General features: G+C 44.2%; 1 protein-coding gene and 1 long non-coding RNA gene across 2 annotated transcripts; one reads left to right on the top strand and one right to left on the bottom strand.

The window, feature by feature from the left end:
* LOC120717933 lies at window positions 1-24,844 on the bottom strand. Its single transcript, XR_005692303.1, has 3 exons — window positions 24,739-24,844; window positions 12,902-12,911; window positions 1-13 (listed from the first exon to the last, which is right to left on the bottom strand). It is a non-coding gene; the product is annotated as an uncharacterized LOC120717933 (long non-coding RNA).
* On the top strand, window positions 23,681-27,852 carry actb2 (actin, beta 2). The gene is made up of 6 exons (XM_040006209.1): window positions 23,681-23,811; window positions 25,259-25,388; window positions 25,592-25,831; window positions 26,203-26,641; window positions 26,749-26,930; window positions 27,033-27,852. Exons 2-6 carry the CDS (start codon window positions 25,266-25,268, stop codon window positions 27,174-27,176), a joined length of 1,128 nt encoding a protein of 375 aa, XP_039862143.1. The 5' UTR covers window positions 23,681-23,811; window positions 25,259-25,265; the 3' UTR covers window positions 27,177-27,852.

Below are 27,852 nucleotides of genomic sequence, written 5' to 3'. Positions count from 1 at the left end.
GCTGTGTCTGGAGCTGAGGAGTAAAGAGTGATGTACTCCCACTCACTTTCATGAATGAATGGGTGTTTGTGTTGTTGGATCATTCATACAGTGCAGCTGGCCTGGATGTACATCACACTCTAGTCCTATACATCTTAACCAATACAATACCAACTTTAATAGTTAGAAACACACAGGATTTTCATTTTCATTTAATAAAAAAACTAATAACTGTCACATCTGGTGAACTGATCACGAGGCTCTGAGGTCTTTGTTACTCTCCTCTCTGCTGGGTTTGCAAACGTAAAGTAATCTGACCCCTAACCAGTAATCTAATCACTAGTAATCTTTGCCTTTCTCTCCTGCAGTCTGAATAAATCCAATCTTCAGACAGAACATCTTCAAACAAATCAAATCTCTGTGTAATTTCAGCTCCACTCTAATAAAATCACCACACTCGTTCTCATGTATTTTTTTCCGTTTTGGGGGCTTGTGTTGTTTTCATTTCTAACAGCCTTATTTTGCAAAACTTAATTTTAAAATGTGCGTGTAAGGGTCTGTGAGGTATCCGTATGTGTGTGTGTGTGTGGTAAAGCAGTGACTTTAAACTGCAGATCAGCACGGAAACATCACCTTTTGAGTCATTGCCGTTCACACAGAAACCATTTGCATCTGTACTTTTGTACAGCAGCTGTGGCGATCCCAGTGGAGCTTCCATGGAAAGATTAACAGCATGCAAAAAATGTGTCAGTACACCAGCCTCAACTATTTTCAATGTACCGAAGAACTTCTGGGTCACGCATGCACAACATGCTCATTTTAAAAACAGCTCAAGGAAAGAAAAAGTGCAATAATCAAGCTTCCCATAAAAGTTCAACATCATTCAAGAGTTCAGTTTGTGAGGTTTTTGAGATCTTGGTAGATTATTTCTGTTACTGTGGACACACTCAACGTAGCTGTTTCTAGTCTTTAGGTTGAGCTGAGCTAGCCAATCCTTTAAAGATCATGTTTCAGGCACCCATCCATCTTAGAGGTAGTCTTATCTGTAGGACAACTTGTGTTGCTGAACTGGAAAGAATCGGCTGTTTTTGGTGGGGGGTTGCCTGCCTGCAGCATCATCAGTGAGCTTTTTCTCCTAAGTGCAGAATCCTTCTCATTATGTGCTGACAAACGCAGCTCAAATTAACTGAGAGGACTCAGATGAATAATTGATTCGGGTTTGATGTGGGATTAGCAGACATGTCAACAATCACACATGTTCCCCTCCTCTCTGAGGCTGTTTGCTGCTCAGAGAATTTCATCCCCTTTACCAAAATCCCAATTACAGCTTTAGTTTGCGGCCATGCCCGTTTAAGAAAATCATCTTTAACTACTTTGTGATTTTTTTCGTCATGCTACATGTTTGTAGATGTTTTTACTGATGTTTTTACTTCTAAGTGTGTGGAAACGATGAAGTCACTGACAACAAATCGGTGTACCCAGCAAAAAAATAAATAAAAAGAAATCAGAAACATAATGATTGATGAATCACTCACACGACAACAACATTCAAGGAATAACCAAGGAATGAAAAGTGCAGTTCCTCTAATGGCCACTGGAGGCTGGCACCAAAAGTAAATCGAGCTCATAGACAGAATAAAACATGATGGATGGAGCTTCCAGGTGGGGAAAGTGAAGCCAATGCAGAAGATCCTTAAACCTGCAATCTACCTGAAGGCCACCAGATGGCGATAGCTGTGGCTGATAAAAGACTTCCAGTCCTATAGAAGTCTATAAGAAAATGGCTTTCTCACTTGACCTCTGTCAACACTTTCCTGATGTGTTTGTGGGCTCAGTCATTCATTTTGGATCATGCTGAATAGAAAATGAAATCGATTTTGTACTTTTGGTCATTCTATGTTTCAGAAAGAATGTTATTATTATAGACCCTGTGCACGAGAAAATGCTAACTTCCTGGTTTGAGACCGGATGTGGGGTTGTACATTTCCAGTAGCTTTACTTTGCGGTCAATCGCTACTGTGAAGATATACTCCAAAATCATGTCCAAAACTCGAAAACGGAAAGATCGCGTTAAGTTACAAAGAGCAGAAGGTGGGAACACTCACCACTGTTGTGTCATAAAAAAAATCTAATGATCAATTTTGACGTTTAAAGAGTTTAGATCGATCAGTTGTTTACATCACTCAACACAAGCAGAACTGCATTACTGCAGAAGACACCTCGTCCACATTCAGAAGCACATCTCTGTATAGTGACTGGTCTTATGATGTAAACAGGCAAATGTTCAGCATTCAAACTACAGGTGAAGAATAGTCAAACCAGATGTTTCCCTCATTATGTCGATATCAGCTAGTCAAGTACACACCTACACAGCATGTCAACAAACCGTGAAAAAAACCCACACACAAAATGAATGATTGCTAGTAACATTAGTATGTACGAACGGTATGTTGTGACTTACCTTCAAAATTACAGCGGTCCCTCGCTATAACGCGGTTCACCTTTCACCTGCTGTTTCGCAGATTTTTTAGTGCAAGTTTGCATGCTTATTTTTTTTACGTCACATTGTGTCCTGCGTCCTGATCGCTGCAGACGATCTCCTCCGTGACGTCTCTCCTGTACAGTACAGAATTGCTGCATCGATCGCTAGCAGTGTGACTCTGAAGTGCAGTACTGTATGTCCACGATGTCCACGAAACGTTTTGCACTGTCAAAAAATAAAATTGGCTACTTGATTTCACCTATCGCTGGTTATTTTTAGAACATAACACCCGCGATAAACGAGGGACCGCTGTTTACAGATACTGAGAAATATAACATTTGAATCCTTTTTCTCTTTTGCTCTGAGGTGCGGGGAAAAAATATCGACAAGTCAATGAACATCATTTACAGATATATTGGGTAAATGCCCAAGACATCTATAGAAATGTAAATCGCCGCTTGATTCATTCATTTGCTTAACTTGTTTTGGACCGTAAACAGGGCGCGAATAGGACACCGGAAACAAAGCTCCCCACAGGAGTTTCCGCACTGGAAGTAGCATATGCTAACGTGCACATAGTCAATTCCCATTGGCTAACGACTTATAGCTGACAAGTTGTTAGCCAATGAGCAACACTCACTCATCCTTATCACCTGTTTTTTTAAACTAAAATGACAAAGATGAAAATGCACATTTTAAACAAGACTTCAGAAACCAATGGTTGACAATCATACAACATTCAGACGTCGTTACTTGTGCCGTGCTTATTTAGATGAAGCAACAATAATGACGCGAGGGCAGTAAATCTGAAGTATTTCACAGTAATTCATTTCACAGCAACATAAACGTGTAACACAATCAGACGTAGAGTGACTTTCATCCAAGCAGCGAATTCATTCTGATAACTGTGGGTCAGCTTTGCATGACAGTCCTCTGGGAGCCTGAAACACACAGGTGAGACGTTTCATTTCTATAAGTCGGGGACTAATATCAGGGTCTGTAAACTACAGTGAAAATGTGGCTTCACACAGACAGAGGAAGAAACACTTCTTTAAAAAAAACAAATACAAACAAAATAATAACAGCTCTAAATCAAGCCTTCAAAACACGACTTCATTGACCAATCAGCTACATCGCGACAGCTATGCCATCTTTTATATACAGCCTATGGGAATGGCATTTCATTACTATAGAGAGTGTGTGTGAACATTTTACACCTCTCTCACGCTATGCAGTGTTGCCTCCATTGATGCATCTTTAAATTATGTTTGAGAGAGAGGTAGTTACTCTCTCACACACACACAGTCTCATTATGCATCTCTTACAGATGCTGTGGACCTGATGAGAGTGGTAATATTTGCGGTGTTATGTTATACCACACCTCAGTCAAGCACCCATCAGCACAAGCCTCTGTGGAGACTCAGTGGGGGAGGTAGGGAGGGAAAGAGAGAGGGACGCCATCTTTGTTCTCAAAGCAGCTTTGAGGATGGTTGCTATAGTGATCAGCCTCAAATCTGTCAGTTGATGAAGGGCAGGCACTCTGCTGTAGATGGCACACACACACACGCGCGCGCACTACATTCAGTACCTGCAGACGGCGCAGCACTGCATCAGAGGACGCTAAGCTGACCAATAAGCTTCCGCCTTTGACACACACCTCTGGACTGGAGCCAATGGCACCTCCTTTTCCACAGCTGCATTATGACATCAACCAATCAGGAAACATCTCTGGACAAAAAAGCCAATCAAAGGGAAGCCTGGGAGACATTTTTATTAAAACAGAGTTGTTGTTTTTTTATATAAGACACCTGAGTCTAATTAAAGTAATGGCAACATTTTTCTCTGCCGTTGTTTTTGTCTGCAGCTGTGGAGAAGTTGTTGCAGCGTTTTTAGTCGTGACTCACTAACCTGACTGAAACTGAACAAAGAAAATAATGTGAGGAGCAGGAAAGGGACGGATATGAACAGGGTGAGAAAGAAAGGGAGAACGATGGGGAGAGCAGGGGGACTCTCCCTCTCCTCTGACCTATATTTACAAACCCCAACTTGCGGAAACCATTGTTTGATGGTGAGTGTGTGCGAGCAGGCAAGCGCAAACCAAAGTGTATGGAGTGTCCTCGCTCTACAGATCTCATATTAGGTCAGCTAGGGTTGTATCAGGTCTGAGCAGACATGCACAACTGAGCGCAGAGCAGCTTTAGCTTGCCAGGGACGGCAGAGCAATAATGAGAAACCGGCTGGAACAGAATCTGCGTCACCTCTCAAGCATTAACCTATATTTTACAGTGAGCATTGACCAACTCAGTGAAGACATGAATGAACTGTCCCACTTTTCCTGCTGCAGTAAATCATATGATGCTGTGACAGAAGGCTGTAGCAAACGTGCCAGCATTTCAAAACCGAGCGTCAAATGATTTCTTAGCCTCCCATCACTGCTCGATCCCTAGTGTGCTCCAGTCTAGTGTGGGAGACATAACGAGCTAAATTTGTTCTACAACAGGGTCCTTCCATTGATTGTATTGATCACTTTCCTGGTCATTACAGTCTTGTGTCATGAAACCAACAAATGCCTGTTTTCCATCTCTTTGTTTTCCTGTCCTCATGAGTCTTTCTCACTAAGAAGAGCTTGAAAATTGGTGAAGTTCTCCCTGAAAAATGCTAACGACAGGTTAAAGCCCCCAATAGGGCTTCTATAGTTAGCTCTAATGTCTGAGAGTCAAATTTCTTAAGCAATAACTGAATCTAAATCAGCGGTCCCCAACCCCCGGGCCTCGGACCGGTACCGGTCTGTGAGTCGTTTGGTACCGGGCCGCGAGAGTTGAGGCTCAGGTGTGAAATGTATAGTGTTCAGGGTTTTTATCGCTTTTCAGAGTTATTTTGTTATCATTTTTTTTGTTAACTTGGTTTTCCTGGGTCTTTTCACGTGTGTTATGAATAAATCTTCTTTTTTCAGTAGCGGTACAAGTTTTATTTTGTTGTATTTATCCGCGACACCTTAAAGGCCGGTCCGTGAAAATATTGTCGGGCATAAACCGGTCCATGGCGCAAAAAAGGTTGAGGACCGCTGATCTAAATAACTGATAGCGGAAATACTTTAACTTAAAACCTCAAACCAAATCTGTCTCATTATCAAAGCTGAATAAAGTCAGAAATGTAAGAGGGATTTTTTTTTGTTCTTATGCTTTATGTTGGCTTTGATTTCAGCCATCGACAAATTAAATACTTGATATTCTTAAATTCTTGAGAAACAGTTCTCCAGATTTCATGCTTCAGGTTTGCTAAATGTCCAGTCAGTCATAATTAAAGCCTTTTAAATGTTTCTATAAGTATTGTTATATGAAGAAAACTGCATAAAAAAACTTTTTGAAAGATGGACTGAAGCAATCCTGAAAGTGGATGTCTGAGAGGGTCCTGTGTGTGTGTGCTGGTGTCTCTTGCAATCAGTAAGGAATGTGTGTGTGTGTGTTTTCTTGTGAGTGTGTGCACACAGCTGCTGCCCTACCAAGGGCCTCCTCTCCACCAACAAAGAACTGGAAGCTGAAGCCACTGGGCAGCCCCCCACCCTCTACTTGCCTTCACCTCCATTCTTCACACAGAGGTCAGGTCATAGTTCAGCATGTGTGTGTGTGTGTGTCGATGTGTGTCGATGTGTGTGTGCTCTGGGGGTGTCCTCCAGCTCCCTGTGCCCTCACATTGTCATGGCTACAGAAAAGCAGCTGAACTGAGATCAGCAGAGCTACTTCACAGCCTCTCTCTTCGTTTAACACAGTGGTGTGTGTGAGATTCTGTGAGTTCGACGGCGACGCCCGAAGCCGACAGAAAGACGCAGGCCGCTCAAGGAGAGACGGAGCAATGAACCACAAGCAGGCCGGCGCAGGCGCATGCGTTTGTGTTGTTAGCGTCACATATTATCTGTTTTTCTGTGTGTTTTTATGCTGGCGTGACGGTCAACTGTGGGTGCAACTGTCACATCTTCTCATTTTCAGGCCCCTCCCCCCACACTCACACACACTGCTCTCCCCACAACTCAGGAGAAGCCAGAGAGCTCTGTCTTTTGTGTGTGCTTGAATTGATTGTGGCATGATTGGCGCCTTAAGGGAAACCTGATCGGGACCACTAAAAATACCTCTTCCTGCCTCACTGTGAGAGCCTGTGACATCACATCCTGTCCTTATGAATGAACACTGTAGCCCTGATAGATCTTTCTCCTGACTAATTTCCTTCCTTTTCTTCCAGCCTTAATTCTTTCATCTCCGATGCGGTAAACAGCTGCACACTTTAAATCTCTCTCCGTCTTAACAAACAGATACTGAGCTTTTCTTTTCCTTCAGACAGCATCATGTCATTACCCTTACAAAGCCTGCCCTGTTAAGGTTTAGTCAACTTATTTAGAGATAAACATTTACTGAAAGACCAACTGTAAACGCAGCATTAGCGTATTATCAGTTTGAGTAAGCAGGTACCTGATAACGAAGCTGGCCAGTTTCTGTCTCTGTCCTTAGCTAACTTGGAGCTGGTGACCACCAGATGATTGCTAGTTGTGTCTTTGAGCGGTTTGGTGTTGGACAGGAGAGCGGGGACAAAGCAGTAAAGCAGAGGTACGTAAAACCAAAACAATGAGCCGAAAGACATGAAAACACTGTGTACAGCATTGGTGGGAACAGCACAGGTTCATATGTGTATGAATGTAGTGGTAATATTACCCCTATTGAAACATGCATCCAATAAAGCCCCCAAGGCTTCCCAAGCTTACCTCAGAACATGACAGTAAAAATGAACTATGTTAAAGAACCAGGGCACACTGATGAGAAGTGGGCTATTGGACAAATATAAACTCATGGGAAAAAGGCTTTTGCAGGACTAGACCTCTGTGGCATGAATATTATTTCTGGGAGAAAAAAATATTTCATCCTACTTTTCAAGAGCTTGAGCATCCCTGATGATATATCAATCAATAAATGTGCCTTGCACCAGAAATTGCTTTGTTGCCTCAGGGTAATATTGTGCTATAAGGGTACGAGAATATCACAGTTTTCTGTATATACTCATGTTGTAGTTGTAGTAGAAAACAAGCAGTTGTTTCACTATTTTAATTTCATTTTAACAAATAAAGTTAATTTTCATATAAACATTTAATCGAACAACTAAATTGTGTGTGCGTGCTCATGCATGCAAGGGTTTGTCTTTCCCTGACCTCCTAACTGTTTCTCAAACTTGATTCTGGGGTCCACTCTCAGGCCTGATTTAGACCGTACTCACTGAGGGAGTGAGCCTCACTCTCCGAACACATTAATTGACCTTTTCCTTTCCATAAAAAGTTCTTGTCAACATTTCCTGTACGTTGGTACAAATTTATGTTAGCACCTACTGACATATCCCACCACTCAGTGTTATCGTGTTAGCCAAATCCCTGCTCCCGCACACCTGATTCAAATGATCAGGTATATATTTAAGACCCCAAAATATTTCAGTAAATAAAATAAATCTAAATCTGTCTTTAAACAACCAAATATACTTCTTCAGATAATCATGTAAGTGCACATAGTTTTATACAAGCATCATATTGCTGCGTCCCACGTGGATGTGATCCCTGAAAGGATAGCTTAACCCACAGGTCAAAGGTCGATTCTTCTTCTATTCTCCATTTTACCAAACTGTGACATGTCCTATGTCATTAAATAGATACAAATAAATAAATCCAAAATTTGAAGGGACAGTGCAATAACAAAAAGTCTGGTCTTATTTGATCCTTTTTTATTTTACCAAATCACCTTAAGGTCTGCTGCCTGCACAGCACTCAGGTCAGTCTATAGGAGCTCTGTTGCTCCACCAACTGGTGACAGCAGCATACTACACAAGTTAGATCATCCACCAATTTCATGGTTCCACGCCCACAGCTCTGCACAGACACACAGCAACACATGTGTATCCCCAGTGGACGGCTGGACACACACACACGTACACACAGACAGTCCATTTGTCTGAAGTGGCAGGTGTTGCCGGTTATTGCCACCACTTTCCTGCTGTACCCCCACCATCGGAGTCCCCTCCTTCTTCTCCATCCCTTTACCTCTCTTCTTTCTTTCTCTCTCTGTCTTCTTCTCTGTCTCTGACCTGCTCCCTTCGTCTCGCCTCAGCTTTTCATCTCTCTTTTTCTTCACGGGCAATGAGGAGTTTTAGATGCTAATGATATGCCCTCTCTCAACAAAGGGTTGGAGGCCCCCTCAGAGAGCCTCTTTGGACACACACACACACCAAACACCAGCTGTTCTCTGCTGGCCTCTTATTACACAGACCCCCTGAAAGATTTAGCTGTTCTCGCTTTTTTTTTCCGTTTCTTTTTTCTTTTTTGGGACACGCAGACAAATACACCAGCACGCATGAATAAAACACCACCCTAAATTTTCCATGCTCATAATATTTATGCAGTTCTATCAAATTTCGGGTAAAATGAAATCGAGCTGGAAGGTTCTACAGGAAACACGTTTTTTCTTCATCGCTTTCGGTCTCCTGGTGTGAATAATTGATGACTGGGAACTGATAATGGAAGAAAATGTGTGTGTGTTTGTGTGTGTGATGGACACACACCATCTGCTGACACACACATGCACTACACTTGCACACGGCCACTGTACACACAGGGGCAGGGATCGTTAACATCTGGCACAGATGGCCATCTTGAAAGCACACTGAGCTGCCACCCTCGTGAGCCAGACATCCGGGTACACTGGTTTCAGCCCAGCGTAGGGCCGCACACAGTAGATACACATCATAATAGAGTAGAACACAATGTTTTATTCACCCATGATGCTACAAAGAAATCATTAACCTCCCTATCATAAAATGTTATCACTTTATTAATTACAGGAAGTTACATTTCCTACTAAAAGGCAACTATAACATGGCCCCAATGAGATTCTCTGGAATACCGCTTTTAGAAACACTGTTGTTATGGAACATCTTGCAGCTTTCAGTTCCTGGTACAGCTCAAAAGGAACCAAACCTACATGCAAAGCTGAGAAAAACAAAACAACTTCAGCTTAATTTAAATATGAGTTACATAATGCACAACTCAGTGTTTCCTACTAGACCAGCCTAACTGTTTCATTGCTCAACCTAACACGTTTCCAGTTGGGATTAGTCACATATCACCTTATCCTTAAGAAAAGTACTCTCATCTGTTACACCAACAAGGTATTTATGGTGCAAAAAACGAATGAGTTGCCACGGGATTTATTTATAAATGCAGCAGCATTTATTCATGTACACACAGTCAAGCTAGTGAGCATCAGAATGAGGAAGAAAGGTGATTTCAGTGACTCTGAACAGGGCGTGGTTGTTGGTGCCACACTAGCTGTTCTGAGTATTTTCAAAAAATGATCATCTACTGAGATTCACCCACACGCCCAAGCTCACACGAAGGCAACGGTAACCCAAATAACCACTGGTTTCAACAAAAGTACGCAGAAGAGCATTTCTGAAGCATTTCTGAGTTGGGCTACAGCAGCAGAAGACCACACCAGGTGCCTCTCCTGTCAGCTAAGAAAAGGAAACTGAAGCTTGTGATTGTGTAATAATGTGGGGGATATTTTCTCGGGACTCTTTGGATCACTTAGTAACAACCGAGGATTCTTTTAAATACTACTGACCCTTTATGACCACACTTTATCCATCTTTAGATGGCTGCTTCTAACACATAGGTGTCGAACTCCAGGCCTCGAGGGCCGGTGTCCTGCAGGTTTTAGATGTGTCCTTGATCCAACACAGCTGATTTAAAGGCTAAATTACGTCCTCAACATGTCATGAAGTTCTCCAGAGGCCTGTCAATGAACTTATCATTTGATTCAGGTGTGTTGACCCAGGATGTTATCTAAAACCTGCAGGACACCGGCCCTCGGGGCCTGGAGTTTGACACCCCTGTTCTAACAGGATAACATGCCACAAAGCTAAAATCATCTCGGTTGGCTGTACTCAAATGACCTCCACAGTCACCACATCTAAATCCAGTAGGGTACCTTTGGTATGTGGTGGAATGGAAGACTTACATCACAGATGTGCAGCAACTGTGTGATGCTGCTACGTGCTAGGGAGGCAGACCTAACATTCATATCATACTTTAGTATATACTCTAAAGTCATTTTACAACATTTCACACATCATCGCTTGATTTTTGACAGACAGGAATCTTTTTTTAAATCTCTGATTATTAAAGAAGCAGAATAAAAAATATGCATATTATCCCACTCATACAGTGAATGATGCATTCAGGGGGATGACAGAGTGCAGGGAATTTCTATTCAAGTTTTGCTTTTAATAATTTATGCAATCAAGACCACAATTCCCCATCAAACTGCCCCTCCACGCCCATTTTCACTTCTGAAATGATACAGGACTTTCCATTAAATAACTCTGTAGGACATTCAGCGATCTCTAATGTACGTCAGCTACACCGGTTCAATATCAGGCACACGAGCAGATATTTATTAAAATCGGGTCAGAATAAGGAAGATGAATTAGAGCCAGACGTACAACATGTTCCATTTCCTCTCAGCTATAATGTGGTCGCTCTGAAAGCACACACTGGATCACACATCCAAGCAGATTTTTTCACATGAAGTTAATGGCAGTGTGACTAACACAGTTGTCTGTGCTGTAGGAAAGAAAATGGGGGAGGGGGCTGGGGGTCAAAACAGAAATGAGACTGCTGCTTACTGTGTCTCACACACACACTCTCTCAGGGTGTCTCCTATCCCTTATGTAACAGCTTGGTAGTATGTTCCAGGTTATCAGCTTACAATCAGATGAGCCAAGAAAGGCGTAACTACCTCTCTCAATCCCTCTTCTCATCCTCCGTCTTTGCCCAGTTTCTCCACTTTCCCCTTCAAGCCTTTCATAACACGGAGGGGTGCGTTCAAGCGCAGGAGTGACAGGAAAGTTGATGACAGAAGTCACAAAGAATTTAGAGAGCTAAAAGCTAAAATAGGCAAAAAAAAAAGGGACGCAGAGGTGAAAGAAAACGAATGGTCACATGTGTGCATGTCCGTGTGCATGTGTGACAGAGAGATAAAGATAAAGAGAGAGAGAGATTTACAGCCGGTCTGTTTCCTTAAAAGGCAATCCAGTCCAGGTGATTACCTGCATTCCTCAGCCAATGACAGTGCAGGGAGTCATCTACCTGTAAAAGCCCAATCTCCATTTTCTCCTGTCCACTGTGGCCATATCTTAACACAGGGCACACCCACACATACAAAGCTAAACACACACATTGGACATTTTCATATCAGCCTGTGTAGAACAATGACACCAGCGGACGCAGCTGCAAGTGAAGGCCTCACAAAGTGTTTTTACAGTTGCTTACACTGGATTCCTTCCCTGCACATCAGCACAGTCACAGCTAATGCTTGTGTGTGAGTGTGAGTGTGCGTTCAGGGTTATGCAACAGTGCTAGGAAAACTGCTGCGCCCCTTGACCTACATTTTTGGGGTGTTTGGTAAAATGTAGTTCCCCACTGCTTAGGGAATCCCATGTGTTTGCCTGTAATGCACACACACACAGATGTTTTTACATACATGTAACAGTACACACACACAAACACACACACACACACACAAGGCTCTTTTCCCTGTGTCTCCTTAGCTAGTTTCTCTGCTAACGTCTTCCCTCTTTGCCTGCGCTTCCAATAAAAGACACGCTGAAGCAGTAAAGTGTTTTCCACTGTAACCACTTGACAGGAAGTGAATATGTGCCCACATTGAAAAGGGAAACGGGAGTGCAACTGGGTCATAGGTTTGTGCAAATTTCTTGCTTAATACAACAATGCAGAGGGGGGAGAGAAGACTTGGAAGGAGGGAGAAAAGCAGAGAAGGAAAGAAGGGGTGTTTTATTTGGACAGACTGTCAAACAAAGAGAGAGATGGTGAAGTTATGTGGCATCCCAGAGAAAAGTGCCAAAGTCTTGGAGATCCTGTTTGAGGTCCCGTTTCCCCTCTGGCATGTGCGTGTCTGGACGGAGGGTTGAGGTGGGATCTCAGCTGTGTGGTCAGGGCGGTAATAGCTCTGGGATGGGAAAGGAGCAGGGGGGAGAGGTTGTGATGGGAAAGAGGGATGCCCGAATTCAGATGAGGATCGATAATGTATCCAAGTTTTCTCATGGTGTAAAAGCCCGGGGTAGGCAGTGAGGTGGCGGCCTGAGTACAGAGCTGAGTCAGCACAGAGGGTCAGTGTCCGACAGAAGCCTGAATCAGAATCTGTTTATGGGTTTCCCGTAGCATAACTCCACACAGCACATTCCTCAGATGATAAGAATTACACTGAGTTCATGCATTTTATCCCTACTTCATCTCAAAGGAATTATTCTGAATGCATCACATGCAGACGATGTGTCGTAAGCTGGTCAGTCCAGGGTATTTCATAACTATCTGATTTTCTGCACACCCCGGACTTCAGACTCGCTACCTCAATTTACATTCTGGGTTGTAATGAAGTGTTTACCTTTCATGTTAGCTACAGAACCTTACTGTACTTATGTGCGGCCTCACAGATACATTCTGGTTAAACTACAGGCTGTTTAAGTTAACCACACTAGACACACTAGCTGAAAAGAAAGCCTGGTGTTTTGTTTGCTGGCAATAAAAAAAATCTCTTGCAAAAACAAGTAAATGGCGTCAAGCAGGGCCAACCAGTTATGCAGTCCTGAAATGAAAATCCTCAACTCAGGAATATTTAAATGAAGCTAAAACAGAAACCTATCTAATGCTGTTGGTCCAGTTTAGAAAAAAAAACAAAAAACACGCAAACGGGTATGCTGAGGACAGCTAAGGCAGGCATCGGGTTGTTGCCTCAAATTTCCTGTCCCCACGATGACTAACACGCACGCTTGCAGATACGCAGCGATGAAAGAAAAGGTGGTTTATACAGCCTGGTTTTTTGCCCAGATATGACTAACGCATTTGCCATAAGTGCTCGTGGTTGAACTTTGAGTGCGAAGTAGTGGTGTCTACCTGTCAAAACGTTGACCTTATATGGTGCCTCATAGTGAAAAAAGAGGAAGTCCCTTTGTGTGTGTAGCAATAAAAAAAAGTGACAACCGTGTGGTTTCAGTAGAGGATCAGCAGCTGTAGGAGGCACTACAGAGCAGCATCAGCATGTAGCCCACACTGTCAGCTTTAGGAAGTGGTGTGAGTGCTGATTTTCATTTCTACATGACCACAGATGTGTGTTACAGGTCCACTCTTCATGTATGAAGGGCTCATCATCAGGATCTAATGGTTTTATTGCTGTTTCCCAGCTTTCGTAGACACATCAGTGTGCCGATCTGTGTAGCATCAATGGGTTTGAACCCACCCATCTTTGTACTTAACTGACAGGCGTACAGGCCGCACATGAAGTACACAATCAATCACACACCAACACACACACACACACTCACACATAGAAGTGCTTGTTCTCTTGACAGAGAAGGAAATTGGAACGTCCTCCTCTGCAGTTTCCAGTTACTGAAACACAACTGAACGAGAAGTGAAATTTCTCGAGCTGTGAATTCCCCTGTAATGTAGCAAGCATGCACGCACGCAACAACACACACACACACACACAGTCATGCACGGACAAACACATGAAGTCAAAGAAAGGGGAAAGTTACTAAAATACACAGAGTAGCACTGTTCATCAGTAACACACTGATACATCATGTGTCTACACAGAGCTCATAACTAATAAGATAAACACAGACACGCGCACGCACACACACACACACACACACACACACACACAACACAGTCCTTAGGGAGTGAAGCTGATTTCCTTGAGATGGCATCCCATGTGACTCGCATTCCTCAGATTGTTGTCATGTGACAAACTTAAAGATCTCCTTTTATGGATGTCAGTCTTAACAAGAGGGTGTGGCCTCACTAATGCACACCCAGGTCACACGGAAAACGCACTCTGGCACTGAAACTGATGAAGAATGCACTCAAAATGTACTCTAAAATACCTCACGCTCCAACCCAAACACAAACAAACCCTGCAGAGACGGAAGAAAGTGGTGCAGGAGTTGTGAAATCAGACTGGCAGCACTGTCATCCTCTCTGTCACAGTCACTTTGCAGGTATTACCAGACTCCAACCGCCCCAGAGTTTCAGGCCAACTGCTTCATTGCGTGACACCTGGATCATAATAGTGTACCCATTGTAACTGAAAAAACGTTTAACTTTATGTAACAAATGAAAACAATAATTAAGCCCATTTTATTTATTGATCATTAATCCCGCTATAAATCAGCCAATGAAATTAAATTACACGAAAGGCGCCCTGTTATGTTGCTTTTCAGCTCATTCATTTAACAAGGGAGTGATTTGGAGTTTTGTTTTTGTTATTTAAGCCTGTAAAGAAGTGGGATAAATCCAAGCAGTGCTCCTTCTCAAGAACTCATTCATTTCTTTGGACTCTGTAAGGGTAGCTTTGCATGAGTCGCTATTCAAATTGATCCTCATTTAAAGCAGGCCCTCATCTGTCTGAAATAAGCCCCTCTCTTCCCAGAACCTTTAAAGCTAACTGTCTTCTGACTGGCTGCCCCTCGTAAAACAGAAGATTTGAACAGCAGGTGGGTGGGGCTGCTGTGCCCACATCTGTAATATCACACAGAGCTTTAGAAGAAATAACTGTGTAAAACTGAGCATTGCAAACGCTGTGAGGCCTCAGCTTTTGGGCTCATAGGGTTTTTTTTTTTACATACACCTACCTAGTAGGTAACGTTTTCAAACACGAGTCCCCTCACAAGCTTAAAAAATCTGAAATTTAACAAAGGCTACTGACTAGAGCTCAAGTTTCAAAACTTCCTGGAGGCTGCCAAAGCTCATAGGTTGACTTGGCTGCCATAGTCCGTGAGTGGGGGTGGGTAGGAGTGGGGGTGGGTAAATGCAGATTTTGAGTTTATCTTTATAAATCCAGACTGGATTACCACAGTGGTGGCAGGAGACTATTCAGACTTTATAAATAAAACTGCAGCCTCCATCTTACATCCCTCAGTCTGCACAGGAACCTACACGCTCGCCTTCCCCCCTTTCCCCTGTAATCTCTGCTGGATGTTCAGATGTGGACAGAAGAAATGGAGACCTCTCCTTTGATGCCTCCCGCCAGCGCGTTATGTCACGCTTCACTCGTGTAAATCTTTGTTGCCATGTGTTGCTGCCCAGTTCCAACTGGACTCTGCACTTGTAAAGTAAAGCTAATATGCTGCACTAAGCTGAAAAAACGCTGGCGTGAGTGATTAAGAGGCTTCCGGGTACACATTTCAAGCACAGGTACTGCGGGTGGTACCCATGGATGACCGGCTTTCCCTGACATGTGCTTGTCAGGGGAAAGGGATGCTAAGACAGAAGGCAGGAGAAGCAGAGGAAAACGGAAGATGAAAAGAGAGATGATTGATGGGAATCGTTATGTCAGATGAAGAGGAGGAGATGATTGTGTCATAAATTAAAGGGATTAGAAACTGAAAAGAGAACCTGGAGAAAAAGGGATTAAAGAAAAGGTGTGGCAAATTTCTTATGAATCCTCCATAAGCCACACGTTCTGCTGCCGGCCTCTGAGAGCCGTCTCTCCACTTCCTCCTTACCCCACTTCCTGCCTCTGCTGCAGGCCTATGCCCTTATATGGCAACTGCGTGCAGCCAATCAGCACTGAACAGGCAGCTCATTCAAACTGCCAGTGTGAGAGAAGAGAAGGGTGGGAACTGCAAACAGAAATGAACAGAAATCGCCCCGTGCAAAAACAATATACTCCACCGGCACACACGCATAAGCCTCCCCCGCCGGCTTAAAACAAAAGCGAGGTGTCACAATACGACGACAAAGCCCAGCGACACATGTAAACTTTACTCAGCAGCAAATTCGGGGGCCACTGGGTGCATGCTGCAGCGCTGCACTGAACTTGTTTTTTGGTGGCAAATGGGAAAGGGTGGGCTTGGTTACTATGCAGAGGAGAGGAGATAGATTTCCAGAGCTGAAAAGAGGGTGTGGACCAAGATATGACTCGGCACGATGCCACAATTCCCCCGGACGCTTTATTTTGAGGGAATGGTCAGCAACTGACTTTTGATTTAGGTGGAGACACAGAGGGGGAAGTAAATGACAGAGAATGAAACAGAGGAGAACATGTAAAGGGAATTGGGAAATGCAGAAATAAGAGGACAGGCTGTCATGTTATGTAAGGAGTGTGCAAACAGCCGATCACCAAGGACTGCAGACCAAAGAGCATGCATGGGCGTGAGTAGGTGGCTGACCTCTCTCGCCATGCTTTAGTGGGGGCAGCAATGAAGTAAGGTAGATCAGGAAGTGGGAGCATGGCCGCAGCCTGTAAGAAGCTCATAATTCCCACACAAGCCAATCAGAGGGCTGGTAAGTGGTGAAACGAGCCAATGTGAGAGGAGGCTCCCTCCTACTAGACAGAGACAGATGGTAGAGGAGACATAAGCCTCCCTGGGTCCACCACCATGCAGGGGGTGACTAAGGATTGTGTGTGTGTGTGTGTGTGTGTGTGCATGAGTAGGAGATAGAATTAGATACAGAGATAGATAAAGCTGTCAGTCTTCTGAGCTTGTGCAGCAGTAATGCATATATCCTGCAAATGAGCTTTTACATCTAAAAGTGTGCAAGCCTGCATGCATTTCTACACTTTTGTGTAAAAAAACTGCACCTCTAGCGTAACAAATGCTTGAGGTCATCTACATGTGCCGCTTTTGCGTTGACATTTCTCCATTCATGGTTGAGACTGCTTTGTCATCAGTTTACCTGAGTAACATATCGCACCCTTAAAAGGCACCTCGGCCTAAAATTTGGGCCAATGAGGGCCCAGAGCTACAGGAGGAAGTGAGGTGGGTGCACAGGAAGAGGCAGAGAGGAAAGAGAGAGAGAAAGAAAAACACTGTACCTTATTATAACTGTTTAACCGTTATAGAGAGACTCTGTTTGTTTACCAAAAAAAGTGTGAAAAGTGGTCATAATCACATGACTTTCAAAAACCAGGGTGACACTCTTGCAGTGGCCTGCAATCTACACACATAAATCACATTTGTTGAAGAGTCCAACACACAGGAAGTGCCAAACAGGCAAATCAACAGCAATGTAAAAAATATCCACACATTCATTTGAACTACCAGCCTCACTGCTGGGGATGAACTCATCTGAGGATCACAAAATGCCAGGAATCACAAAAGACAATTAAGAGTTTCATCCATTATTTATATATATGTTATATGCATTAGGATAAATGACATAAGATACCATCAGGGTGGCAGCGTGGGGCGTGGTCAGTACATTATTTGTGTGTCTATAGCTAGTGCATTTAAGAAGTCGTGAGGTGGGGGGGGGGGGAGGGACGGCGTTAAGAATCCATTTAGGCCATAAATGGGAAGCTAATCCAATTGAAGCACGAACTGGCCAGCTGGCAGGCACAACACACACATACACACACACACACACAGCTGGTAACTGGCCCGTGCCTTGGAGTCAGACTGTCACCACGGTGACCTGCGGATCAATGACGCTGCAGACGACCAATCCATTGGCTGCATCGCAAAGAGGAGGGAGGCAGAGTGGAAGGGAGCGAGGCTAGGGAAGAACGGTGAATAGGGCTTCCCTCTCTGAAACTATGACCAGTCACAGATGGCAAACAATCGGTCAGCAAGTCACTTTTAATCAGGCTGCAAAGACAAGAGGGAAACAAAAGGGTGTGTGTGTGTGTTTGAGAGGGGAAAAGGAGAGAAATGTCTGCTTAGCAAAATGGGCGAAAAGATGACTCTAAAAGAAAGAAAGAAACACTAGAAGTTTACTTGGATAGACGAGACCTCACTGATGTCTGTGAAATATAAGACCAGAGCCAGTGTTGTGCTAAAAAGTGATTTCCAATGTTTCTGTGTGTGTTTTTGTGTGTGTACTGTCTTTGCTTATTTTGGTAAAAAGACTGAAGTCAACTGGATTTATCAGTGAGTTGTACGGACATATATAACTCAAGAAATGAGCAGTTTTGGAAGTATCTTTATAACTTTGCATAATCGTACCTACACAGTAACCAATTCAGTCCCTTTTGGCTACTAAAAATATCTTTATACAACTGTGATGTTATATTTGTTGTAATTTCTGCTGCGCTCTTGGCCTGACCTCTATTAAAAAAAAGAACACGTTAATGTCAGTGAGATGTCTTAGCCAGATAAATGAAGGCTATGTAAAAGTTAATTTGTCAAAAAACAGCCCGCAGCTTCTGCCTTGCAGGAACGTTGTTTGTGGCTCAGAATAACTTGATGGCATTCATAAGAGATACAGTAGGTTTGACATATGTTTCACAGGTTATATACCAACAAGTCATTTGCAACATTTTGAATAAGGGCAATAATATTTTGGCACAACGCAGCCGGCCAGTTAGCTTAGCTTAGCAGGAAAAGTGCAAACTGGAAAACATCCAGCTTGTCTTTGTATTTATAAAAACATCCTTTCAGCTCAGTTCTGAGCAGCTGGCAGTTGGGGAAATAGCCCGTGTGTGGACAGGATATAGTGTAGGGATTCAGGACAGATCACCATGGAAAACAGCAACTAGTTATTGTCCCCTGAAGCTAAACTCAGCTGTAGAGGTGCTGTTGTTGTTCCTTTTCTCCTGCAGAGAGCCACAGTTGTGGTTTCCCTTATTTCTCATATTTGTGCTCACTTGTTGCTGGAGTCAGTCTCCAGAAACCGAAAGTGTACTCAAAGTATTTGTTTAAACTACTTTGCCATTAATCTAAAGGAGAAAATCCCCGGATAGCCGCATTCACCTTAAGCTTGTAACCGGGAAGCTAATCTGGCCTCCTGTTTTCCTGCTGCTCTGTCACACAAAACACTCGCAGGGAACCAAGAATGAAACTCCTGCGGGCGACAAACAGGATGCATTTCCAAGATGACATCAAGACGCCTCTCGACATCTTCTTCTGCTTCCATTTTCATCTTAGCTTCAACCAAGATCCCATTTGATGGTTTTATCGCTTTTATCGCTCGCTCTTGCCATCACTGCTTCCCATCCCTCATCTGACATCAGCATTGTGCTTTCAGCCTCTGGCAAAGCTAATTGCAACTAATGTTTTTTGTATTGAGCTGCAGTCTTGTAACAGTAAGACTCAAGGAAGCTGATGTGTAACTGTGTATGATTCTTGTCCAGCCTCTAAACCGGCTTTAGTCATCAACAAATAAAGGCCTTTTGTGGTTCCTCTAACCTTCCTACACAGACCAATAAAAAAAGAAAGAAAAAAGCCTTGATTTCAGCCTCAGTGCCACGTCCACAAACATGGCGTGGACTGTCTTATTTCTCTTGATGATGAAGGGGACAGAAAGAGGAAGAAGAGACACATGAGTATAGACACAGAGCCAAAACAGGTTACAGCGCGAGCGAGTTAGCCAATAATGGCCTTGCTGAGTTGAGAGCAAAGGGAAACTTGTGGCGTCTTTACTCATAAGAGGAACAGGAAGCCACGGTGGGACGGGTTTAGCAACTCAGGGAGTGGCGTTGCTCTGTGTTGTCGCTCCTGGCCGACTGGTTGCTTACCTTATTTGAAGAGCAAAACCTGAGGTGCTGACGTCACAGCAGGGGTTTTTTCAAATCACTGACCAGTGAGTGTACACAGACACACGTGACTGGCGTGCACTTTGCAAGGTTGTGTGTGTTTTCATGCAAAAGAGCACTGTTTGTTTCTCACTAGTCACACAGACACACTGTCAGATCTATGTAAAGCTCGCCGGTGAGCTCTAAATTACTCAGACACATAAAAGCAGAGTCAGCAAAGATAGTACGAGGTCATGGTTAGCTCCTGTCCCTTAAAGAACACATAAACACAAATGCTGCTGCGGTCACTGGGTTACTGATTGACTCGTCACGTGGCCGGGGTAATACCTGGCTTCAGCCAAAAAAACAGCCAACGAGATCACCTGTTGGCGTGCTTACATAATACACACGGATCTGCCATAACTTAAAAATCACCTGCCTGATGTCGTGCGAGTCCTCCTTGTGTCATCAAAACAGCTCGGACTTGGCGTGTACACGGAACCTCGCACGGGGCTTCTGGCAGCAGATTCATTGGGTCATGTGGCGGATCCACACTGTAAAGAAAAGATGGACCTTTTCAGGCGTAGTTCCATGTCTAATGGCTAACCCTCCCTGACTCTTCACTCGCTTCTCACATTAAAGTGTCACTTAGCTTGACAAGTGGTCTATTTAGAAAACCAGTGATCACAGTAATAGTTATTATACACAACACCTCAAGTGACTGTGTGTAAACTCCCGTCTGGGGGGGAAAAAAATCCCTGGAAAAATTCATTAGGTGGCTTTATAGCAGTAAGGATCTTGGCAGCAAGGGCCCAGGGTCAAAGCTTGTTTTTGGCTGGCACACCGGGTGTAAGCACAAACACACACTTACACAACATACACACACATGCTGGTATGATACACGAGAGGAGGTGGAGGAGGAGGAGGCTTTCCAGGACAGCATTCCAAGCACTTGGCGAGTACACATTTCCCACTGAAGAGTGTTGACAACATAGCACTTAACCAGAGACCTCTCACTTCCAACCAGAGAGCTGTACGCAAACATACATAAATACATGCTCGCCCAAGCTGACTGACAACCTGAGCTCCGCTTTGATTCTTTATACAGGAGTGAGCGAAGAAGCTCCGACGCCGCTGTCGCCGCTACGATAGTGGATGTCATATTAAATGGCCACAGGTTCAAATATTGAGCCAAAAGCTCAAGCCTAGCACTTTTTTATCCTTTTGGTCCTGCATGATGTCACAGAACGGATATCAAGTGTACATGGCATGACCCAATATGGCCGTCAGGTACACACAAGCCACGCCCATACCTTCTGTTTGTGATGGCAACCAATCAGAAAAAAAGTTGGCTTTAAAGACGAGAATGCATTGAGTGCCCTCACTGAGGTCCAGCCTCACATCAGTAGTGATTATTCTGAACTGTAAATGATGGAAAGCTTCTTTTTAGTAGAGTTCAAAACTAAACAAAAAAACAATAGATCCTCCTTTAAATGCTTTTGCCCTGAATCAAAGTAGGAGCTGGAGCTGTGGGTTGAAACAATGACTCACCTATGCACGAATATGCGTTGCATAGACACACATTCAAAATCCCACAGGCACTCCCTGAGACCGGATTAAACATTTCCCAGCCAATCCCTGTTTACGCCATTACAGAGACACAACCCTCTGGTTTCTGTTCAAACCTCCATTAACAGGGTTCATGCTTTTGCTTTGTTTTTTATTGTTTTATTCATTAGAAATACAATTTTAATACTGATAAAACAAACACGAATAAAACTTTAAGCGTTCAAGGCAACATCGCTAAAGTCTAGGTGAGAGTTAAGACCTGTAAATTAGCAAGTGTAGCCAGAAGACATTTTGATTGCTGCAAACACTCTTCCCTGCATGTGCAAGCCCTCTAACTGCATCTGCATGAGTCTGTGCACAAACCAACACTTGATTTGATCGCTTTTAACAAATTTGCACATCACCAAGTATTAAAGTTCAGCCGGAAGAAGGGTTAAAATGTGCAGGTCTCACCCGCGCCGTTTCACACTACAGGAAGCTGTAATTCATTTAAAAGAGGCTTATAAGGGTCCATTTAAATGGCCATTTAAAGTCAACATGACAAAGAACAGAGAGCAGGAACAACGAGATACACAAGAGTTGATGCAACTGAGAGAGGAAAGGGAAGTGGTGTGGGGGGGAAGAGAAGGAGCTGCTGTGAGTGTGGCTTTAAATGGTACTGAGGCCACCTCGCCATTTTTATAACCTGCATGCTTGTGCAATGAATGAATGAATGAATGAATGGAGGGATGGCTGGATTTGTGTGTAGGCTGTTTTAATTTAATGAGAGATAGATGAGAGAGGAATGGGGGACCACAGAGGAAGAGTGGGGTTAAAGTAAAACCTTCAAACCTTCACACTGTGGTATGATTGAATGTTAAACCTTTATACAGCAGTGAATCGTTGATGGAAAGTTGCCTGCCTGCAGGCCTAAGGTCAACCCCGCAGCATAAGTCTGTGACAGGGGTTAGATTGGGCCCATTGCTCAGGGAGTGAGCAAGGCCGAAAATCACACGTTTTAAAGTGTACTCACACAAGAACAGGAAGTGGAAATGGGCGCAGTGTGTGTGCCTCTGTGTTTTATCTGAAACTGGTAAATAAAACCTGTTTTTTTTTTAATTTATTTAAATAAAGGTCAATCAAAGGGGATCTACTGAGTGATTAAGCTAGAGGCATGGGAGTGTTGGCCGTCTGTCTGATAGAGCAGGGAGTTTTAATACTTCCTGCTTCATAGTAATCAGCAGGAATCACACCCGTAATAACCAAGCGGAGCATAAAAATCTGAGACAAGCATGAGATTCCCCCCTCCATTATCCCCTGAAATGACACACCTTTATCATGCTATTGTATCTCAAACAGAGAGGAAGAGGTAGCTATTTACAGGACACCTGACAACCATGAAGGACACATACCTGATATATAAATGAACTTTATAAGAAACAACTGGCATCAGTGGACAAGGGGGTGGCCTTACATACAGCAAGCTGGTCATTCCCCAGCCTGTGGAGGGGCAGCTCCACAGCTCTGTGTTCATTAAGCTTTTGACCTGGTGATGCAGTGGTCGTGACTCCCACTGGGCTCACATCTGCCTTTCAAAGTGGAGGCAACCTCAGCATCACCCCCACCCTACTTCGATGTCTGAAATATCAAATAATGCCAGGTTATTCCAGGCTGAATAACCGGGAGAGAGGACAGCCTTTTGATAAAAAAAAAAAAAAAAGCCTGAGGCCTCTGCAGCCTTCACAGGGAGGAGTCCTGGGTGCTGAGCTCTGCTAACGTTCATATATGTTTATAACAAACTGCTCTGAGCAGGTGCACGAGGGACATATTTCACTTTTAATAAACAAGTAACGTCTTTTAACCTGAACATACAGCGGTATATCTACACATTAAGACTTACTAGGTAGGCCTCGCCACACCAATCCCTTCCCTTTTATTTTCTCCAATCCTTTGCTATTATCGCCTCCCTCTCTCTTTTTCTCTCTCTCTCTCTCTCGAATCGCGAGCGCTCGGTGCACCATAGCGTGCACGCGACGTGCCCAGTGAGTGACGCCGGACCAATCAGGGGGCGCAATTCCGAAAGTTTACCTTTTATGGCTAGAGCCAGGCAAACGACTGGGTATAAAAAACAAGCGCCCACAGCTAACGGATTCACTCTGAGCGCCGTCACACTCACAGCTTGTGCGGGATATCATTTGCCTGAAACCGTTTCCCTTAAAGCGAAAAGCCCCCCACCCAAAGGTAAGGAGACGGAGAAATCCTTATTTATAAATTCTTATTTTAGGATGTTTATCAAGTAAACAACGAGCTGATTTGTTTATTTTATGTAAACATGGATGAATTTATTCACCTTAATGCAAACTGTCGTCGGGGACCACGCGGTTCTTTGTCTTCCCGTACAAGAATTGTATTGATTGTTAAACAGCAGTATCTGTATCTTGTGTTTGGCTTTTTTTTTTATAAAAAAAACCCAAAACAAAACTAGGAACTGTTATGATTGCAGACAAGTTCATTAGCGCTGCTGCTGCGATTCACAGGTGCTTTTGGATGGAGCCGGCTTCTAGTAAATGGCATCTTATGAGTTAATGGTTGCGCTAAAACCGGTGTTTGTCACCTTGTAGTCGTACACGTTTTTTGCAGGATTGTGGCGACGCCTGGCATTTGATCCCAGGCGGGGTACTTTGAAGAGGGTTTCCGAGTTGAGGCTGTCTGGATCCCGGCTGCTCCCTTTGTGCGCCCGATGCGGCGGGGTGTGACCTACTTTAGCATATTAGCCTAGCCACATCATGCTAGCACGCCCTTCAGATTTGCAGCAGTTGCAGTTTTAAGTCTCTCTCGTTTATCCTGGATACTCCCACACACTCTTTTAAAAGCTGAATTTCTTCTTTTTTATTTAACCTGATCTGGTGTCAGTTTATAAGGCTTGCAGTAAAAAGATAGAAGGCCTAGCTTATCTTTCTTTAAAGGTGATAAACTGATTAATAGCTCAAGTGAATGAATATGTCCCGATCAGTTTAGTCTTTTCTTAGATGTGACAAGAAAGAAATGAGGAAATTGCCAATCAATCGCCTGATCTTCCACTCCGAGAAAAGGCGTGGCTTTCAGGAAATGGATCACCAGTCAAGCGCTTGTGACCATTCATGAGTCGGCATAAGTTCATTATGCAACTTCTCTTCTCATAAACTAGCTTCAGTATTAAGTAATTGCAGACTTCATCTTTTTTCTTTATACCTGCAGCCTTTAAGTGTCTCGTGCTGTGCAATGAATGACTGTGCTGCTGCATGACGCAGTGATATTCACTCAAAGGACTTAAAAGGTTCATAAAAGCGAGCGTGATTAAGCAACAGTGGGAGGGCGCTGGTTGTAACGATAGTAAAATGAAGGGAGTGGTCTGTCGGCTCTTCTGTAATGTGGACTGTTCCCTTTTTTTTTTTTTTTTTCTTGCCGTGCGTTGCCGCTCTGGCGTCGCGCCAAGCGCCGGTAGCCGCAAAGCTGCTCAAAACCGAACCATGTCCTTATATGGTAATAACAGAACGCAGCGCCACTTCCTTTTGTCTGGCTTACTCGGAATGTGGGGCACGAGCTCCTCCTAGCGGCCGAGCTCGTGAACTTCCGCTAGTTAACAGGAAGTAGAAGCGGAATGGCCGCAGGCTTGAGTGTTAATCCTTTTTTCCTTTATCTTTAACAGTTCAGCCATGGAAGATGAAATCGCCGCACTGGTTGTTGACAACGGATCCGGTATGTGCAAGGCCGGATTCGCCGGAGACGACGCTCCTCGTGCTGTCTTCCCCTCCATCGTCGGTCGCCCCAGGCATCAGGTTAGCGACTGCGCATGTCTACTTTTAATGCCACCTTAAATTGTGACTTGTGTCACAAATCAAGCCTATATCAAGAAAATTGTTCAACTTAATGACAGTTAATATTATGTTTGTAGTTCAGCTATCACTTGGCAAACACTTCTCTAATTTCTCTAAATTGTGTAATTTTTGACTTTTTAACTAAAACTGATTTCCCTGTTCAGGGTGTGATGGTGGGTATGGGTCAGAAAGACAGCTACGTTGGTGATGAGGCCCAGAGCAAGAGAGGTATCCTGACCCTGAAGTACCCCATCGAGCACGGTATTGTGACCAACTGGGATGACATGGAGAAGATCTGGCATCACACCTTCTACAACGAGCTGAGAGTTGCCCCTGAGGAGCACCCCGTCCTGCTCACAGAGGCTCCCCTGAACCCCAAAGCCAACAGGGAGAAGATGACCCAGGTACACACTTTTTCCAGACCTCAGTGTTTATCTCCTCCCCAGTTTCCTTCTGTTCCATTCTCATTTGCTCCTTCCTTCCCCCTCCCTCCTCTCCTCCAGGAACTCTCTTCTATAAGATGATCTATCATCAACAGGTCTCTTGACTGTGTGCCTTACCTGCACTTGTGTCTATTTAGGAGCGCAGTAGCTCTGCACTTTATTAGACATTGACTTACTTGCACAAGTGTGAAGGAATGTTTACTTTCTGCACTTTTATTCTACTAACTTCAGTCAGCCTCACTCTAATGCATGTAGTGAGTGCAGTGGTCACAAAAGCTAGACTTGTCTTTTTAAATTTGTAAAGCTAAAATGTGTTCTCCCTCTCCTTGCAGATCATGTTCGAGACCTTCAACACCCCCGCCATGTACGTTGCCATCCAGGCCGTGCTGTCCCTGTACGCCTCTGGTCGTACCACTGGTATCGTCATGGACTCCGGTGATGGTGTGACCCACACAGTGCCCATCTACGAGGGTTATGCCCTGCCCCACGCCATCCTGCGTCTGGACCTGGCTGGCCGTGACCTCACAGACTACCTCATGAAGATCCTGACAGAGCGTGGCTACTCCTTCACCACCACAGCTGAGAGGGAAATCGTGCGTGACATCAAGGAGAAGCTGTGCTACGTCGCCCTGGACTTCGAGCAGGAGATGGGCACCGCTGCCTCCTCCTCCTCCCTGGAGAAGAGTTACGAGCTGCCTGACGGACAGGTCATCACCATTGGCAATGAGAGGTTCCGTTGCCCCGAGGCCCTCTTCCAGCCTTCCTTCCTGGGTATGTTTCCAACAGAAATCCACCACTTATTAAATCCTCACATGCAAACTGGGCCCTTATAGTGTCCTGCAGTTCCACTTGCTAACTGGTGTCTTGTATCTTCTCAGGTATGGAATCCTGCGGAATCCATGAAACCACCTACAACAGCATCATGAAGTGCGACGTCGACATCCGTAAGGACCTGTACGCCAACACCGTGCTGTCTGGAGGTACCACCATGTACCCCGGCATCGCTGACAGGATGCAGAAGGAGATCACAGCCCTGGCCCCATCCACCATGAAGATCAAGGTGAGCTGACTTGCCTTCTAGTGGCTTTCATAAGGGTTCAGTTAATGCGCTTTTTAAAAATTATTAAGCATCCCAATGACACTCTGCCTCATTGTCCTGCAGATCATCGCCCCACCTGAGCGTAAATACTCCGTCTGGATCGGAGGCTCCATCCTGGCCTCCCTGTCCACCTTCCAGCAGATGTGGATCAGCAAGCAGGAGTACGATGAGTCCGGCCCCTCCATCGTCCACCGCAAATGCTTCTAAACAGACTGTTCCTTCTCCCCTTCCCCAACCAAATGCCCAACAACTTCAGCTCTGTGCAAAACAACCACACACCACACATTTCTCATACACAACTCAGGCGCAGAGAATAGATGACCAACTCATTGGCATGGCTTCAGTTATTTTTGGCGCTTGACTCAGGATTTAAAAAAAACTGGAACGATGAAGGAGACAGTAATGTTTTTGGCTAGGTTTTAAAAAAGACACCCCAGGGTTCTGCAGTCTCATCTGGGGCTTAAAAAAATGTACATTTTGTTTTTCTTTAGGTCATTCCAAATGTTTGTTAACTGCATTGTTCAGACACATGATTCCAAATGTTAACTTGCATTGTTCAGATACGTATTTGCCTCTGTGAAGGCTGCCCAGTGGTTGGCGCATACTTAACATGGTTGTAGTATCGCTTGTATGTAAGTTATGTCTGGGTTTTTTGTACTTTCAGCCTTAAAAGAAAATCTTGGTCCTGTTTAATTTTTGTTTTTGTTATGCAAACCCTCATCCTGACCCCACTTCTTCTCCCCCCATGTTGGTTTCATCCCTGGGGTGGTGGGGCAAGGGGGTGTCTCGGAATGATGGGGTAAACATGGGGTGCCAGACCGGTGGGGCCAACCTGTACACTGACTAAACAATCCCAATAAAGTGCACATGTGTTCCGAAGTGA

This window comes from Simochromis diagramma, unplaced genomic scaffold (genome assembly GCF_900408965.1).
Source record: "Simochromis diagramma unplaced genomic scaffold, fSimDia1.1 OVJJ01000510.1, whole genome shotgun sequence".
Classification (NCBI taxonomy): domain Eukaryota; kingdom Metazoa; phylum Chordata; class Actinopteri; order Cichliformes; family Cichlidae; genus Simochromis; species Simochromis diagramma.
This window is presented reverse-complemented; position numbering and strand designations above follow the sequence as displayed.